Genomic DNA, 18,115 nt, shown 5'->3' on the forward strand with positions numbered 1-18,115 from the left:
ACAGTTACCTGTTTACCTGGCTCCCGGACGAGAAGCAAACTCAAGGCCACAAGGGGTTAGGATGAAATAGTCCATCCTCTAGGAACTACTGCCAAAGTATAGGCAGGCCCTGCCTTCCCAAAGTTTGCGTTCACAGCCCTTGGCTTTGACGAGAGACCCTACTCATTAATGGCTTTCTTCCTTTGAAAGCAAAAATCTTCAGATTTCTTTCAGATCGCAGAAACAGGTACTAACTTGGGCCTTTCGTAAAAGTGAAGAAGCGCCATTGCGAACATTAGGAAAGCGGGTGTATCTACTTTTTAACCATTTCGGCCTCTGGAAGGTTTCATGGGAACATCCTACTGTCAGATGGTGGGAAAACCTGCGTAGGGTTCAGACAGCATTGCTATCCGTTCCGATGGGAATGAAAGAGCGGTGGTGAGGCTGTCCACTTCAGTAGTTTGACCTGTTGACTGGTTCCAGCAGGCTTACATCAGGGATGGGGGCCGACTTTCAGAGAATATTTTCTAAACTTTGAATCTGTCTGGTAGGGTGGATGGATATTTTGAGCGTCCTTGTGGTGTCTTCAATCTCTTTGTAAACTAAGCTTCTTATTACCATTTTGAGGATTTTGAACCTGGAACCTGTTCAGTTCCTACCAATCAGGCCAAGTAATTTTTTTTTTTTTTTTGGTGTTTAATTATTCTTGAGACAGAGACAGAGCATGAACAGGGGAGGGGCTGAGAGAGAGGGAGACACAGAATCCGAAGCAGGCTCCAGGCTCCGAGCTGTCAGCACATAGCCTGACGCGGGGCTCGAACCCACAAACCGTGAGATCATGACCTGAGCCGAAGTCGGATGCTCAACCGACTGAGCCACCCAGGCGCCCCTAAGTAATCTTATTTCTAATGCTATTGCCCTACACATTTAAAAGGCTAATGTTCTGAATCTCGTGGAACAATAAAACAAACTCACAGGTTTCTGACTTAGAAAAACTGAAAGAGAGGGGCGCCTGGGTGGCTCAGTCAGTTGAACGTCCGACTTCAGCTCAGGTCATGATCTCACGGCTCATGAGTTTGAGCCCCGTGTCGAGCTCTGTGCTGACAGCTCAGAGCCTGGAGCCTGCTTTGGATTCTGTGTCTCCCTCTCTTTCTGCCCCTAACCCACTCACATTCTGTCTCTGTCTCTCTCAAAAATAAATAAACATTAAAAAAAAAGAAAGAAAAACTGAAAGAGAAATAGAAATGCTAAAGCCTTTAAATCACCTCTACTCTGAAAAATAAAATATTTCTACCAAAGCAGGGGGAGGGCATGTAAGCTTCACAAATTAATGGGGAAAATCTAAGAGTCCTTTTCTGGAAATATAATGTATTTCCACGAAAGTGTTAAGATTGGAAACAGAGGTACCAAGTGCTTTAAGAAGAATTTTATTCCCATCAGTGTGGCAGATCAGCTAATGGCATGCTTGAAGTCCAACCAGAGTCAAAATCTGCTAATCGGGAATGAAAACAGCATCATTAGGGGCAAAACTGAGTTTATTCAAGAGCACTTTTCTCAATGAATTTCCAGCCCGAAATGAAATCACTACGTATGTGTATTTAAGAGGATTCTTTTCTCAGATGAATGTGTGATAGCCATCCATCACATCAAATTTGGAAGTGGTTTCCTTGAACGGGAAGGGAAGGGGAAAACATTGAAGATGCGTTTAGCTGGGTGGAAAGCTGTCATTCAGGGTGCCGTTTACTAGAACACGTGTGTGAAAGCTTCTGGAGCCCACGCTGAAAGAGCGTATGTGACTAATCAGCGTGCGATGGGGCATATGTGACATCATGAGCCGACAGGAAATCCATTAACTACATCATTTGCTCTTCCTCTGGGGCTCAAGAGGTAATTATTTATGTGTAAAACAAAACAAAACAAACCCTTTTTACTCTTTTAGCACTCGGGAGAGCCTGGCTTCCAACACGTCAAGCATTGTTGAAAGTAACCGTCGTCAGAACGTTACCTTGAGCCCGGTGCACGGTGGGGCTGGTCCGGCTTTCAGCTTCCGAGCAAGTACGGACCCCGCGACGAACGAAGCTGAGAAATTACAGAAACCTTCCAACTGCTTGCAGGCTTCTGTTACCAGTGTGTGACTGTCGTTCTGCCTCAGATCTCCTGGCTCCTCCGACACAGCCAAGTTTACGACACTGGGACTGATGTTTACATCTTGGGAAAGACGAGCATCTCGACCGCAGTTTTTGTGTTTACTTAAACTGTGCCGCTGAGTAGGCTAGGGCAAAAAACAAAAATCTTTATTTCGGAGTATTGCTTTTCATATGTATGGCTCTGTAGCAACCGAATAGCAGTAGTAGGGGTGATATGTATACTTTTGCTTCACTACTTGTAACTGAGCACACATAGGAAAGTCTAGACACTGTAAGTGTGATATGCATTCCAATGTCATGAAGTTGCCAATTCCATTTTTAAATGCCACAGATGCGTGTTGCTCCCAGTCTGTGGTCAGAGGGTGCCACGGAACTGATCCTTGACACTTCCAAAAACAAAAACAAAAAAAAAAAAAAACAAAAACAAAAAAAGCGTAAGCCACCACAAAACGTCAAATGCGAGGGTCCGCCTTGAGGGAGATCAAGGTCAGACTGACCAGAAGGGACCCCAGCCCCTTGTGTGTGAATTGTTCATGCACCAGTCATTTCTCACTGTGAGTTTTCGTGACATGATTTTGCAGGAGCCCGTGGAAGTGTGTCAGAAGGGGTCGTGATCGAAATTCTGGGAGTGTCTGTTTTCAGGATTTTGTTTTTAAGTGTAACAGATGCTTGTCTGAGTTTTTAACCTTCCATAATCACAAACAGGAATATAGGCCTTTGATTCTGAAGTGGACGAAGGAAGGGGATCCCCAGCCTGGCTGGGGCACAGCACTGAGTGATGGAAGAGGGAAATGTGGACTCTTAACTGGTGTTAATCAAATATTTAAGGAAGATAATTTCCTCCTTGTGATACTTATGATGATCCTATCTTACTATAATAGATAACGATAATTAGTTTGTTTAAAAGCAAAATGTTCTTTGTGATACAAATGAAGAGTATGGCCTGGGGATGTTATTCTTTCTAATGGAAGGACATTAATCTATTTTATGTAGTTTTAAATAGAATGCCTAAATTAGGCTATGGGAGATCATTTTTAGTGGTTATAGGAAAGAGCAAATTTAGGGAGAGTTGAACTTCAGGCCTTTTATTCCTGGAAAGATATCTATAGAGAAAACTTTAAAAAGTAATTTTTGATTAGAACTATACATGTGCCCATGTACTTACCAACAGGATGTGCTCATTCTGCAAGTATGGTATAATCCGAACTTGTACTCCCCCCCAAAATCTATCAGAATGACAATTATGCATACATGAACTATGCCAGAGTGATGTTTACAGATACTTTGTAACCAATTTCAGGAGGCGTTTTTAGGCGGATGTATAGTTATTGGCCCACCCAACTTATTTCAGAATGGTTTGTTAACGTTTTGCTTTGGTTTACAACATCATGTTGAATATGGAGAAGACTCTAAGCAGCAAAGGAATACAAATAACCGGGCTTCCACTTTACAGAGAAGAGACACTTCCAAGTTCCCCCATTTTATTGAGAACCATGGTAGATACTGAACAGGTATTTGCAGAAGGGTTACATATGACACAAGTAAAGTCTGGCAAAACGTTTTAGTTTAGTGGCACGTGATGTTTGGAGCCACAGACCGTAAAATACATACCCAAAAATAAATCTAAAGTCTTTCCGCCTCGGACTTCAGTAATTGGCATAAAAATGTGTGACACATTTCTGCTTCAGTATTAGGTTCAATCCCTAGGGATCTGTTTAAGGAACGCAGTCCTACACATAGTTGGACTGATTTTTGAAACATATGGATACTCCCTCATGCGTTTTCAGATATTTGCAAGTTGCATTGAGTCAAACTGGACTCATCAAGCTTAGATTCCTTTTTTTGATGCCTACAGTGAAACGTCAGCACGTTTCTTGGTAAGCCCCTATGCCACTAAAATGCTTAGGTCAGTTGGCTTTGAGTCTCATGCCTTATTTCTTCCAAGGCATGCCCTGATTGCCCAGAAATGAACTATTTGTCTCATGGCTTAAATATGTCCGGAAGGAATGATAATGTATCTAATAGACTATACACAGAGTGTATTTCCTTGGGGAGGTGTATACCATACGGATACTAAATTCTTCTGTCTAAATTCGTTTTGGGTTTTTTTCCCCCCAAAAAACCTGCTCTCAAGCGCTGAATCATACCATCAGTTCATAAATAACGTAACCATTGAAACAATACATCAGCCTCTAGTTGATCCTCTGAAAATGGCCATTATTATAATCAAATGCTGTGTGGACAGGAAAGGAAAGCATTACCCTTTAAGAGAAGCTTTAAAATATGACTTTATCAATAGTTCACAAGAAATAGGTTTACAGAAGATGTTATTCAAATAAAACGTGTATACCATTAGCCTGATGCTACGGGGTACATGATTTTAAAAACAACCAGAAACTCCCTTAGACCTGGAGCCATTAGTGTAGAAAAGATGGGCTTTAAAGACCGTACGATACGATGCAAGCAGACATTCCGTGTGGAAATATCCCCGTCTGAATCTAATCAGGATTCTTGGATGGGGGAGGAGTGAGGCGGCAGGAAGCATGTTACGGATGTGACCCGAGATGGTCAACGGCGAGCTTCTCAGTGACCAAACGCTCGGCCCGCACCAACGTTGCCAGCACCCGTTTCCTCCCCTGCGCTGACAGCTTTGTGTTACATGGCTGCTTATCCAGTCTTCGCTTAGAGTTTCTTAGCTGGAAGGTTTACAAAACTGAATCTGGTTGAATCTCTGCGTAGCGTTCAACTTTCAAGGGTCAACCCATCTGTCGGCATTTTGCACACGTATGTATTATTATGATACAGCATATTACTTTATGGTAATTTTTATTTTTACATAGAACTACCTCCATAAATTTGATGAAGCGGCAGCAGTGTGTTCAAGTGTATTGTTCAGAAAAGCAAAGTTGAAAACTTTCGTAAACATTCGGCCATGGCGTTCTGTGTGTGTGTCAGTGGCTGCCCGTGTGGGCTTGTGACTTTTTCATGGCCGTGGTTTTGTTTTACGGCATTATTTCGCTTTCAGATGTAAACCTGTCTCTCCTCTCTATCCCACAAAAGCACACTCGATTTTGTTACTAACGAAACGAAGTTGAAATCTCTTGTCTTTCCACCCCACCCCACCCCACCCACCCCATTCCTGCCAAGAGTTCTCTCTGGCAAAGAGCCGGTTGGTACACATAATTTAGCCAGCTCTCTACTCCTGAAAGAATCCGATTTGAATTCTAGGTTTTCAGTAGAAGTCACACCAGATATGTGGACCGTGCCGGCTTTGAAGTACTTTGGGCCTCGCTGCTTTCACGCACACACTACCATATTGAGCCCAAACTTCATTTTAATTAAAAGAGCAGTGCTGTGTACTCACCACGTGTGCTAAATAATTTGTATTCCATTTTCTATATTTTGCACATCTCAGGGGACCTTAATGAGCATATGAAAAGGGGGGTGCCATCAGATAGAGAAAACTAACAGAAGAGCTGAATGGGGACCAAGCAGGATAAAAATACCAAATTACTGCTTCTCTGATGTTGTGAAGCTCAAGTTCAGGAAGCATAAATTGAAAGTTAAGCTGAAGTAACGATGATCTGAACACCAGCTGTTCCCAAGTCTCCCTTTCTTAGAGCCCAGCCAGTGGTTCGAAGATGTAAATTTAAATTATATCGCAATCGCCATGGGGAAGAAAAAACCCTGTTTGATGAAAAGAAAAGCATTGTGCGTTTTTTGTTTGTTTTTTTTTTAGGTTGGCACAGCTCTGTAAAACCCTACCCAGGACGAACCACATATTGCCACCAAGTGTACTTGAAAATAAAGTTTTTAACTTAAATTATAGGCGTCTTGCTCACTATACAATAGTGAACCTATTTTGAAAAGTCTCACCATTTATAACATGGGCAGCATTTGGAGCTTGATTAAAAGCCAACAACAAACTATCATGACTTTGCCCGTTCATTTGGGGATCTCAAAGTGCTTCCAAAGCATTCAGATTGACAATTAACAAAGCAGGTCCTGTTTGTAACACCCATACTTGAAATGGACAAACAGAAGGAGTGACTTAAGATTACCCAGAAACTCAGTGGCAGCTACCAGTGACCTATTTTCTAACTGATAGACCATCATGAGAAATCACTAAATACAATGCTGTTTTTTCTGATGTGTGCTAATAAAGTCAAAGGAAACAAATACAACTGTACACTTTTGTCCATTTTCATTCAAAAAGTTCAGGGTGTTTGGAATTTTACAAAATCCACCCAATGCTATTGCGGTCAGAGGCAGATCCCAGACATACACCCTAGTTTACAGTTTCCTCTTGGGCTTCTTTAATTCCTGTGCTAAAATACCATCTTTCAGGAACATGTGCTCCTGGCAGTGGAAGGTGCTGAAACAGAAATCGTAATTTAGAACTTTATCAAGTACTCTTCACAGTGCTACTTTTAGCACAACAGAAATTCAGTACAACGTACTGAGTCCTACCTATAAGAATCTGGATTTCCGAGGGAGCTGATCTAGTTCTAAGTGTTTTCTCAAACTAGGAGATATCAGATCCTTGCTGGGGACCTTCTCCATTGCCACGGGCCAGGCACAGAACCAGCCGGAAGCATGCTGTCAGGCAACAGCAGACCCCAAGCAGAAGCGATCCCGTCTTTTCCTGTCCCTCCCCGCCCTCCTCCCCCACTCCGCCCAGTACTGTCCTGCCCATTCTCCTCTTTCTCTTCTGTTCTCGAGACATGCTTCTGCACGTGTTTAGGCTCAGGGAAGCCAGGACACAGGAAGGACGAATGCAAAAGCAAGGAAACCACTGTTTTGCTTTGGGTTAATAAAATACGGGCAGGAAGGAGATTACGATCAGTCTGATCTTTGCCAAGTAAGATAAAACAATCAGCTGTCACTCCGTCATTCTCCCAGAAGGTTCTACAGTATTAAGGATACATCTAATATTTTCCTATAGATTTTTATTTAGGAGACATTTCATAAATTATATATACGAAAAATTTCATGATTAAATTTCCCAGTGTGTTGAAAATAGGCATTGGCATGTCCCTGATTGAGTTAATCTCTGCGCCTTTTTTAGCAGCATCCCAGAGAGAGTCCCCAGTGATTGCTCCTCCAACACATAATCCTGTGTTTTCACAGTTGTTCTATGACTTACAGTTGCTGATTTGCAAGGTAGAGAATTCTACGAGGCTCATGGGGGACTAAACTTTCTTATGATTGTATATTATCAGTTATAGGGCTTTAATTGCTCATTGTTGGCTGCAGATGTGAACACACATACGCACACACGCACAAACACCCTGCCAACGAGGGAAGGGGGAGTTTCACGAGTGAGGCAGCAGTGACCCTGGAAGCAAACGTTAAGGCTAGAGGCTTGGCCTGTCCACGTACAGTGCCTACGCCTCCCTGTCCAAAGGCTGACCTTGGCACCCCGTTCCTTGCTCCCACCAAAAAGAGGTACCAAATCTGAGATCTGAGAACTCCTCCAGTGTCAGTCCTCTGCAGTTACGGAAAATTCATGAAGTCCATGCTCAGCAGCTTCTTGCCTGCCTTTCCTCGGAGGTCCTGCCTCCCTGCCTCCTTCCCGGTCCCCCTCCTAGATACCGATACACCGCCACGGTTTCCACACCGGAAGCGCAAAACAGCGTGTGGTACTGTGCACACGTGATGGGTTAGGACTAGAGCTGCCCTAGGGTCACCTTCATGTAAGTATTGACAGCTACAAATTAAGGTCCTTAGAGTAGTTGACATAGATACTACTTTCTAGAAGAGAATTAAATTTCAACATTAAGTTTAAAGGGATCATAATTCTGCAGGTATCTTTCTCTGAGTGACTGAATGTGACTATTGCATTAGGGTAAATGAATTAAGAAGTGCAAGTGGGATTTACTGTATGTTAGAAAGGAGTTTTGCAGCCAAGACTGCCTTGAATAAAATGTGTTTGCACTGAAAAAAAAAAAAAAAACTTTAAATTACTTGGTCTCTGGTTGCTGTAAAGGTCATCCAAGATGGATGTTCTGTTTATATTGTATAGTATTTCATATGAAATAATTACAGTTCATGAAATGTCTTCCCTAATGTTACTGATTTATGACAGCACATTTGTAACATGGTTTTTATCGTGCCGGTGTGCCATATTGTAAATGATGATTGACTTGTCATGCTTAGTATAATAACTTAAAAGGAAAAAAAAGCACAGGGATTTTTGTAAGTCTATATTTGAAAGTCCCTCCATATGGTAATATTGTGTTCATGTTGTTTATGTAGTGTTGTGTGAAATATCCATTTTGGATTGTGTTACTTTTTAAGATATTAAATAACATTTGGTTATATGTCTAAGTGGATTTTTTTTGGTACTTGAGCGAAAATACTTTAGGTGAGACCAATTTATTGCTCTCCTCAATTAACAGGAGTTCGTAGCAAAATTTTTATTGCACAGTCTTAGTGATTAGAGCTTTTGAATGAAAACAACTGAACACAGATATATCTAATCAGAATCTTTTTCCAGGAATGTTGAAAAAGACACATTTTTGGCCAGCTATTCACATTTAAGAGTTAGGCTTAGAGACACAAAGGATTACGTCTTCTGTGAAACCAGAAAGCGGTGGGGTTGGTTTGTTCTGTCGGCCCTCAAATCACAACTTCTGTCCCCAAATAAACGTGATCCCCTCCCCCATGAGCACCCAGCGTCTATCCACATATTCCTGGAAGGCGCTTGTACAAGTTTGCAACTCCTCCAGAATCTACCACTCTTTTGGCTGTCCACAGTGGTAAATCTTTGTCCTTGGAGAAAGGACTCCCTTTCTTCAAACCAAAAGTAATCCTCCCTCAAGCCAACGATGAAGTTCGGCAACAGCAGTGTTAGTCAAAAACAATCGGAAGCTATAATGTTGAGCCTGATTTTCTTGTAAAGGCAATTACCCAAAGCAGACCTCCGATGACAGAGTCATTTGGGTAAGTGTGGGGAACCCAAGGTGACCACTTTGAAGAACAGGTCCTATTTTAGTTTGCGTATAGTTTGAACTGTCTCCATTCAGACACCCCCTTCTTCAAGCACGAAGTTAGCACGAGCTTACAATACCGGAACAATAAAGGTGATGGCCTGTTCCCTTCAGAGCGATCCAGTGAACCAGACACATGGAGGAAATGTGACTTCAGAAGATGGAAGGCAGGATTCTGACTCCTTTGAGAGAATGGTCACAGTTCATAAAAATCTTTTCTTTCCAAAGGAAATGGTATGGCTTTAACTTATTTTTAAGTGTTTAGAGTGGTGGGATTTTTTTTTTCCTCCATAAAGAAAAGCCAAGCAGGGTACTCAATACGTGCCTCCTGCCCTGTTACAGCTGTGAAATCGAGAGCCACTGAATCATAAAAAGAAGGTATTCACCTGACTTTAATAATTTATTTAACTGTGAAATCATATCCCTACTGTGGGGATACTTGGATTTCATGATATTCCCCCTGTTTGGGCCCAGTGGCTCCAGACTTCTCCTGTAAAGCAAATAGTTAATCATGTAACACATGGAATAAGTGTGTGTGATGAATATTTAGAGGCCACATAGCACCAGACAGCAATTCCAAGAAAAATCAAGGCACCTGCACTCCAGATAGGCTGAGCGGGCTTTTCTGGTGAACCTTGTTAAAAGAATGGCATTAGAAGTGCAATGTCAAGAGCAAGAGGCAGATACAATGCATTAAATAAGAGAGGTCAGGTCAGAGATGCTAATGTGGAATTACAAGGAAAGAACAGTAACTGCTGATGTTCAATGAAGAGCAAATTCTTCCTTCCTCAGATCCAGGACTTTGGGGCTGGTGTCTGTGGCTCACGGGGAATGAAGGCTGGACTTCAAACCAGCCTTGGCCTATCCAGGTGACCCTTTGGATGGTTTCTTGGGCAGCCCCCAATTCCACCCAGCACGTTCCTCCGAGGTCATCTTCTTCCATGTCTCCCTGTTTCTCTTCTTTTGTTGTGAAGCTCCGTGCATTGTTTTTCTTTCCTGTTTCCTTGGGTTTATTTTCCTTTGTTCCTCTTTTCTCTATGTTTAACCAAGAGTTTTTGTTTGTTTGCTTGTTTGTAGTTAGGCTTTCTTGTCTAATGTTTGGACTCCTTCCTGGTCTCAATTATTTATATGAAAGTATATAATTATTTTTCTATTTTGGAATTTTGCTATATATTAATTATATATATTTACATAATATCTACTAAATATACTATAGATACAAGATGTATGCGTTATAGTATATAATATATAACGTTACATACATAATCTGCATGTAGTGACAATTGATAACTAGTATTTTAAATTTCGTGTTTATATTGCCCTACCCTCCTTGGATCCACAGGCCTCTGTCATCCCTCAACCTCACTTCCACGCACCTTTGCACTAAAAGCTTTTGATTCTCCAACACTTGGATAGAAATCTGCCACCAGATGATTCATCAAAGGTCTGCTCAATCACTGGCAACTTCCGGAGATGAGAGATAGATGATGGATCGATAGATACATAGATAGATAGATAGATGATAATGCATTAGACCAAAGATCTCTGTATTGTTATAGTCTATAAATGGCAATGAAAAAAAAAAGATGTCCTGCAAGAGGATATAGTTTGACTTCTGTGTGACTCCCTTTTAATGATGTGTGTTGAGAATTTATTATCTTGGGAAATTATCTTTGAACATTTTTATAGCTATGCTTCAAGCCAGCACCTGCCATTCTTTACTATACCCTATATTGGGGAGGGTGGAACCCCCCCTGAAAATCACTTTCTTTAAAATTAATAATAGGTCGGGGGCACCTGGGTGGCTCAGTCGGTTGGGCGTCTGACTTCGGCTCAGGTCATGATCTCCCAATTGGTGGGTTCTAGCCCCGCGTCGGGCTCTATGCTGACAGCTCAGAGCCTGGAGCCTGCTTCGGGTTCTGTTTCTCCTCCTTTGTCTGCCCTTCCCATGCTCATGCTCAGTCTTACTCTGTCTCAATAATAAATAATAAATAAATATAAAAAAATTAATAATAGGTCAGTGGTTTCTAGTATGGAAAACCTCAGTCTCAGTTATCTTCCATCAAGGTAACATCCCCACTCGCCATCCAGCTAGATTGTGAAGGTATCAGTGGTCTGTCCTGCCCAGTGTGGCTTCCTGTTGTCTGTTACTGTTGACAAGACATGCGACAGGTTAACAAATATTAAACGGATTGGAGATGACAGGGTTTTGTGTTTTTTTTCCTTTTTTCCCTTCCTATGTTATTTGATAGCAGTTTGTAAGACTTCTGTGTTGAATGTCAAGAGATCAGTATTCAGATGCAGAAGGTACCGGGATTCCCAGGGATAGAGCGATGGCCTTGGAAACAGAAGATTCCATTTCTACAGTTAGTGTCCTCCCATGTCTCCTTCAGTCTTTAAAAGGGACCAAATTGGGTGGAGTAGGGGCTACCAGCTGCCTCATAAGTCAGGCAAATGGGTGTGACAGACATTATCTTTTACAATTGACTTTTGCTCTAGCCAATTAATTGGGAGATCTACTAATGCTTTTGCTTCCCTAAAGATTTCAGCAGCCAGAATATTTTGTAGAGAGCCTATTGAGAGCAAAACACTTCCACTGCGTTTTTAACGCAAACATTTTAGAACAGTTTTAGAATTACAGAATTACTATGACCGTGATACAAAGGGTTCCTGTGTACCCTGTACCCAGTGTCCCGTACCATTAACATCTTACATTATATGGTACAGTGCTTGCAATTAACGAACCGATACTCATGTTATTGTTAACTAAAGCAGTACTTGATTCAGATTCCCTCAGTTTGTCCCTACAGTCATTTTTCTGCTCCAGGAGCCCAACCAGGATACCACATTACATGTAGTCACTGTGTGTCTTTGGTCTCCTCTGGTCTGAGTTTCTGAGACTTCCTCTGTTTTTGATGACCTGGACAGTTGTGAAGGGTGTGGATCAGGAATTTTGCACCAGGTCCCTCACTTCGGGCATGTCCTCTGCTTTTCTCACGGTCAGGATGGAGTTGTGTGTGATTGGGATGAGGGGGTCACAGAGGGAAAGTGCCAGTCTCCTCATACCGGATCAAGAGTAAATACCATCAATGTGACTTATCACTGTTGACGTTAACATCGATCACCTCGCTCGAGGTGATGTTCATCAGGTGTCTGCAATGCGAAGTTATTCCTTTCAGCTTCCACACTGTACTCTTGGGAAGAAAGTCGGTATACTCAGCTCACACTTAAGGAACAAGGACTTAAATACTCCATCTCTGAGGGCAGAGTATCTAAATAGATTGCTTGGGACTCTTCCGTACAGATTCGTCTCTTCTTCCCCAATTTACTTCTTCAGTCATCTATTGCCATCGGTATGGATGCATGGATATTTACTTTATACTTTGGGCTACACCCCATTACTACTTTATGTTATTACTCAAATGTGTCCACCATATGCTACTGATTGCTGTTTCGGTGGGCTCATTTGACATACCCCCATTATTGCAGTTGATCGTTTACTTGGTTTCCTGACTTTCTAACTTTCTGGCACTTCCTAACTTTCGGGCACTGTAAGGCTCTAGGCTTATTCTGTATGTACCGCCCCAGACTTGGAATCAGCCACTTCTCCGGGGAGCCCTGGTTTCTTTTACTGGATGGTATTAGAAACCAAGATCTAGTAGTAGGCATTCCCACTGCTGTGGGAGAACCATTATTTCCAGGACCTCTCAGCTGACAGAGCAAGGAGATAGAAGTGTGTGTGCTAACCTGTGTGTATGGGTGTCTAGAAATATTTCCATCTGCAACCATCTATATCTCTGGTAAGCTAAACGTGGGTTCCTATTGATGTATCCAAATCTAATCCGTTACTAGCTGGATCACTGTAGCCTCCTGCTTATCTGTAACCCCCTACTCCAGCAATGAGAAACCTCACTCCCAACACATTATTTACTCAATTGTTCAACTGCAGTATACATGGAGAGCACTTCATCTACTGAATTTTACAAAACTGATTAGGTAATTGTGAATGATGAACATGGAAGTAAAAAAAAAAAAGGTGGAAAGTTCTCTCCACTTTCCTAGGTAAGTGGCTTACTTAATGTGACAGTACAGGGACGATCACAAACTTACCAGTCTTATTTGGTCTGATGGGACTGTTATAAAAATTTTAAGGTGCAGGGGGGAAGAAGCCAATACTAATAATATTTAATGTGTATTTCTGCTCGTGTCACATGGTCAGTACTTGGAGGGAAAGTGGTGTGCTGGCTCAGTGGTGGCAGGCCATGTGTTTGTAGGCCCCTGCTTCCTTCTCTCCATTTCCGGTCTCTGCATATCTAAATCGTAACCACATCTCAAGGTGCAGATCAAATACCTTCTCTCTCACAAGGGCTCCTCTGAACACCCCTTTCCACTCCTAGGCCCTGACAAAATATGGCTTCTTTCCCTTCCTTACAGTACGACATTCATCATTCCCAACCGTGTGTTCTCAATTTTTGTCTTAACGTCAGGACCTCAGACTCCTGCCCACGACCACGACCTCAGCTGAACAATTTATGCCGCTTTTATGCTACCTCCTCTGGTCATTTTTGTCCTCAGTGGCCCTGAAGAGCTCTGAGAGCTTCAGCAGGCTCGGCTGTGACAGCGGTGGGCTCCACGTGACACGCCCAGCGGGATTTCAGAAACGCTGAGCACTTTGCTCCCGCCTGCCTCGAACCTAGGCAGCCTTCTGGAAACGTGCTCGCTGGCTGTGGTGCTCAGCCTGTGTGCCTTCTCTCTCACAAAAGAAAACCAGCAGGTAAGGTGTGGCTTTGGAAATGTCAAAAAGCTGTGAAGAGATGAAACGCCGAGTGGACGGCGTTTGTCCCTTCTGGTGATCGAATATGCTGTGGGAGCCCGCCCCTCCGGTCCAGGGCTGTGACCCCAGGGCTGTGGTGATCCTACCTGGTGCCTGCAAAGACGGGAGAGGGGTTACGAGAGGTGGTCAAGAGCCACTGAATCTGCGGGGCAGAGGAAGCCACTGGTGTGTGTCAAAGGACAGACCTTGCTCCGTGAGCGTGTGGTCTGCTCGCGTCTCCGTGGCTCTAAGGCTGTGTTTCTGCACAAAGCGGTGGGAGTATTTATGACCATCGTCCACAATATGTTTCCTTTTAGCCGTATCTTCAATCTAAAGACAGCTATTGTTTATGCAAACTTTCCGTAGAAGTCTAACAAAAAATTTATTTCCTCTGTCTTGATTTTGAGTTTTTCCCTGATCTTAGCCACGTTTTTCTTTCTGTTTCTTATCATTTCTTCCCCCGATCTCCTGCTCCTTCCCTTTCTGCCATCTGTGAGATTTTGACTACAGCTAATTTTTCATTTTAATGTTCTCATTTCTCTCCCCTTTCCCCCTCACACGCTTTTAAAACAAGTCCTTGGTTTTGCTTTCTTGATAACCTTTTCCTTATCTTCCCACAACGGTGTCCCTAGCTATGGCTAACTCATTTAGTAGCTGTACTGTGGGTAGTTTAAAAGCTTGACCAGGGAGTTCTACTAACAAACTACTTGCTATTACTTCCAGATACTCAGGTTAGCTGGAAAAAAAAAAAAAAAAAAAAAAGTCTTGTCCTGGCTTGACATAACACTAAAAGTCTCCCAAGCTCTAGTTTACCTGCAGTGTTGGGGATGGTGTCTGCAGCAGAAGTGTTTGCAATGTTTTCCTCTGGGCGCCAGGGTTCAGAAACCAGGACCGGAGCCCTGTCCTGGGGTGTGGTTTGGGTCAGGGTGAACCGAATGACCACAAAGTCAAGTTCTCACTAGGAGACATGGTGTTGCGTAGTATCTTCCAGATCCACGCTTGAAGGTCTTGCCTCTAGGAATATACACCCTTTAGTTCTCTGTATGTTCCAGTTTTCCTTCAATAAGCACAAATTATTTGAAGGTCAGAACAATGTTTAAGAACATAGTAAAGGGCAGGCCTTATCTGTGTTAATCCTTCCTTCCTGGCCGCCTCACCTTGGACGGGTGCTAAACTGCAGATTTCTCTTTATAAGAAGGCTTGTTAATTTTGCAAGCTGCAGCTCGATGTGCTTCTCGCTTTCCAGAGCAAAAATGTTCTCCTGGTCTCACTAAAGTGCAATCCAAAATTTCTCCATTACAAGGTAGAGTTAAGAGGGGAAAAAACGAGGATTAAAGGTAAGGGTTGTTTGGGTACCGAGTAGAAGCCATACTGAAGGGGAGACAAAGGAACCCTGTGTAGCCATTATAAGCTGGCGGCTCGGTTTGCTCTCCTTACTCGTTACTTTAGAACTTAAACGTTCTTCCCAAATGATTTGTCACAATGAACTCATTCTTCCTCAGAACCTAAGTGGGAATCTTCAGATCGTTCTTACTGTGCCTGGAAATCCAGTGACTGTCAATGTGTGTAGTGCTTGACTAAGCTGTATCATAATTTGTAGGAAATCTATGTAAGTCATAGACTTTAAAAAATATTACCCCCTACCGAAGGCTGTCCATTAAAGGGGATGCATTTTCAAATTTAGGGCCCATTGTTGTAGACTATTTTTGTTTTGTTGTTATAGACTGGGTTTTGCAAAGCTAGCTGAATGAATGTTTAAATTTAGTAGTGCCCTGAATACTGCTTCTCTAAATTCAGAAATTAGTAACACACCGTTTGAGGAAGGAACCTAACTCAGAAGAAAGGTTAAACGCAAATATACCTGCATGTACTGTAATATCATTTGAATGTCAATTTTGATACAGCAGGTATTTCAAGCAGCAAATGTTCATTGCTTTCATCTTGGCGGCACGGCATCCCAGGGGTTCTAGAAGCACAAAGTGAAAGACGCGATCGCCGTCTTCTAGAGGGTTCAGAACCCAAGGTCACCCTTACACCTGGAAAAGCAGCAATGCAACCAGGTTGCACGACGTTCGCAATAGCACGGGAGAGCGTACCCACCCGGAGCAGCTCCGGGTCCCAGAACCACCCCTCCTGCTCACCAGCTGTGGGGTTCGGCAGCCGGCTTCACTCATCTGACCTCTGAGGTCCAGCATTATGGTCTGCTAGAAAAATGGGGACAGATTCTGCCTTCTCCCCTCACAATGGCATCTGTGAGGATTACGATTCCATGAGACCCACGAAAAGCACACACAGTGGACAAGGTACAAACCCAGTGCTGTGTTATCGTGCAGGTTCAGAGGAGACTGCGCCCTGCTGTTGTACTATTCTGGCAGATGGGTTCTTTTTTTTTTTGTTTTCAAGTTTGTTTATTTTGGGAGAGAGAGAGAGAGGGAAAGAGAGAGAGAGGGAGAGAGCACAAGCGGGGGTAGGGTAGAGAGAAAGGGAGAGAAGGAGAATCCCAAGCACGTTCGAGGAGCCCAATGTGGGGCTCGAACCCATGAACCATGAGACCATGACCCAAGCCAAAGTCAAAAGATGGATGCCTAACCAACTGAGCCAGCCAGATAACCCTGGCAGACGGATTCTTACAATCAGGATTTAAGCTGGACCTTTAATGAATGTAAGGACAGAGTGGCCTGAAGAGTATTCCAGGCATGTTAAAAGCAGGAGTGGCAAAGATACATTTGCAAGACAGTATATGTAATTCATCTGCCTTTAGACTTCATGTTTATTATCATAAATGCTATGAGTGTATGTGGGGGAAGGGGAACTAACATTACATATAAGTTTTCAAACATGATTTGGCTACAGAACATTAAAACCCATCACGGGAAGGTGCCACAGTGGACGTTTGTCATGTGCTATTCTTTATGCCCGTGTCTACAGATGGGGCCACCACATATCTTTCCTTCCAATTATGGTCTCAAGTCTACCTTTGCACAGGAAGCCCTGTCTTGGCCCCTCCAGTCATGTGAACACTCTTGCGTTCTTTGCTTTTCTTCCCTTTCCCATGTACACACTGTGTGCCCCCAGCTGGATTATAATGGCCCTGAAGTTGGGAAGGTCTTTTGATCATGCCGCCTCCCAGAGCCTGGCAGGATGGCGTGTCTGTGCCGGTGCAATGGTGTGATGCCAAAAGACCATTCCTCCTCCTCAGTGCCGACGTGGTCACTGCTTCTGACGGTCAAACCCACTTGCAGATCTATTGGTAGGTTTCAAAGTATCATTCACAAATAATACACTTGCACTCGGGTAGAGAAAAAGTCAAATGTATTTTTAAGACTTCTGAAGAACCCGTCATTTTGTGCTGAGTTACCATTATCCTAGTCCTTAACGTAAAGATGCCATGATCTTTTGTTTGATGTGAAATGGTTCAATACCAATATTGAGCCAATATTCAATACCAATACCAATATTCAACATTCTGTTACTCCCCTACTTCAATCCTTCCGTTGGTCAAAATTAGTTGAATCAGATCCAACTCTTTCCTAGGGCTTGTGAGGTGCCTCCTGACCTGGTCCCCACCTTTCCCTCCCATTCCCACCTGCCAGTGTCCCAGCCAGAACCTTTCGTTGGGCTCCTTGCGGCCTCCAGATCATTTCTAAGCCTCTCCTGCCCCCGCCGCCCCATCATGGCACCCACTCACTACTCAATCTGCAGGTTTCACTGATCTGGACTGCAAGAAGCTTGCCTGCCTTGCAGACCCTGGCACTCTTCTATGGGTCCCCCTGGCTCCGACACTTCCTTCTCAGGGTCAGGGGTTATTTCTTGTCCCTGGGTAGGTTTCCCTGTGATGGAGACTCTGAGATGAAGATCCGTATTGGAGGGAATGCCCTTGGGCTCAGGCCCCATGAGAAAAGAAGGGAGAGAAAGGAGCTGGCCAACGAGAGGTTGGGCTGGGTCAATTCTCTTCAGCTGAAGTCCACCAGGAACATACCTGAAGTTCCACAGGTCGAGTCCGTCACTCACTGCAGAGAGCGAGACGCACACCGTGGGGAACCACGGGCCCCTCAGTACGAGTGTTAGAAAGAAGCTCAGGTAGCATTTGGGCTTCAGGTAGGTGGGGTGGGAGAAGACCGAAGGTCCTCCCTAGATTGGACGCTGCCAGTGCAATCTAGAAAACAAAATGGCAGCCCGTCTCT

General features: G+C 43.4%; 1 protein-coding gene and 1 long non-coding RNA gene across 9 annotated transcripts in view; one reads left to right on the forward strand and one right to left on the reverse strand.

Annotated features, from left to right (window-relative positions):
• Positions 1-8,449, forward strand: part of STOX2 (storkhead box 2) — a 226,266-nt gene extending 217,817 nt beyond the window's left edge. For all 4 annotated transcript variants that reach the window (XM_045055208.1, XM_045055205.1, XM_045055206.1 and 1 more), the window contains one exon: positions 1,919-8,449. In XM_045055208.1, the coding sequence (XP_044911143.1) occupies positions 1,919-2,114 (196 nt within the window). In that variant the 3' untranslated portion in view covers positions 2,115-8,449. The remainder of the gene's footprint in view (positions 1-1,918) is intronic.
• Positions 1,391-15,902, reverse strand: LOC123384754. Of its 5 annotated transcripts, XR_006596256.1 has the most exons (4): positions 15,793-15,901; positions 15,089-15,201; positions 14,745-14,988; positions 1,391-2,251 (listed from the first exon to the last, which is right to left on the reverse strand). It is a non-coding gene; the product is annotated as an uncharacterized LOC123384754 (long non-coding RNA). The 5 variants fall into 5 exon arrangements; XR_006596254.1 differs by lacking the exon at positions 15,089-15,201 and having other exon boundaries at positions 15,793-15,902; XR_006596255.1 differs by having other exon boundaries at positions 14,745-15,201.
• Between the last annotated feature and the right edge of the window lie 2,213 nt (positions 15,903-18,115).

Source organism: Felis catus, chromosome B1, assembly GCF_018350175.1.
Source record: "Felis catus isolate Fca126 chromosome B1, F.catus_Fca126_mat1.0, whole genome shotgun sequence".
NCBI classification, from domain to species: domain Eukaryota; kingdom Metazoa; phylum Chordata; class Mammalia; order Carnivora; family Felidae; genus Felis; species Felis catus.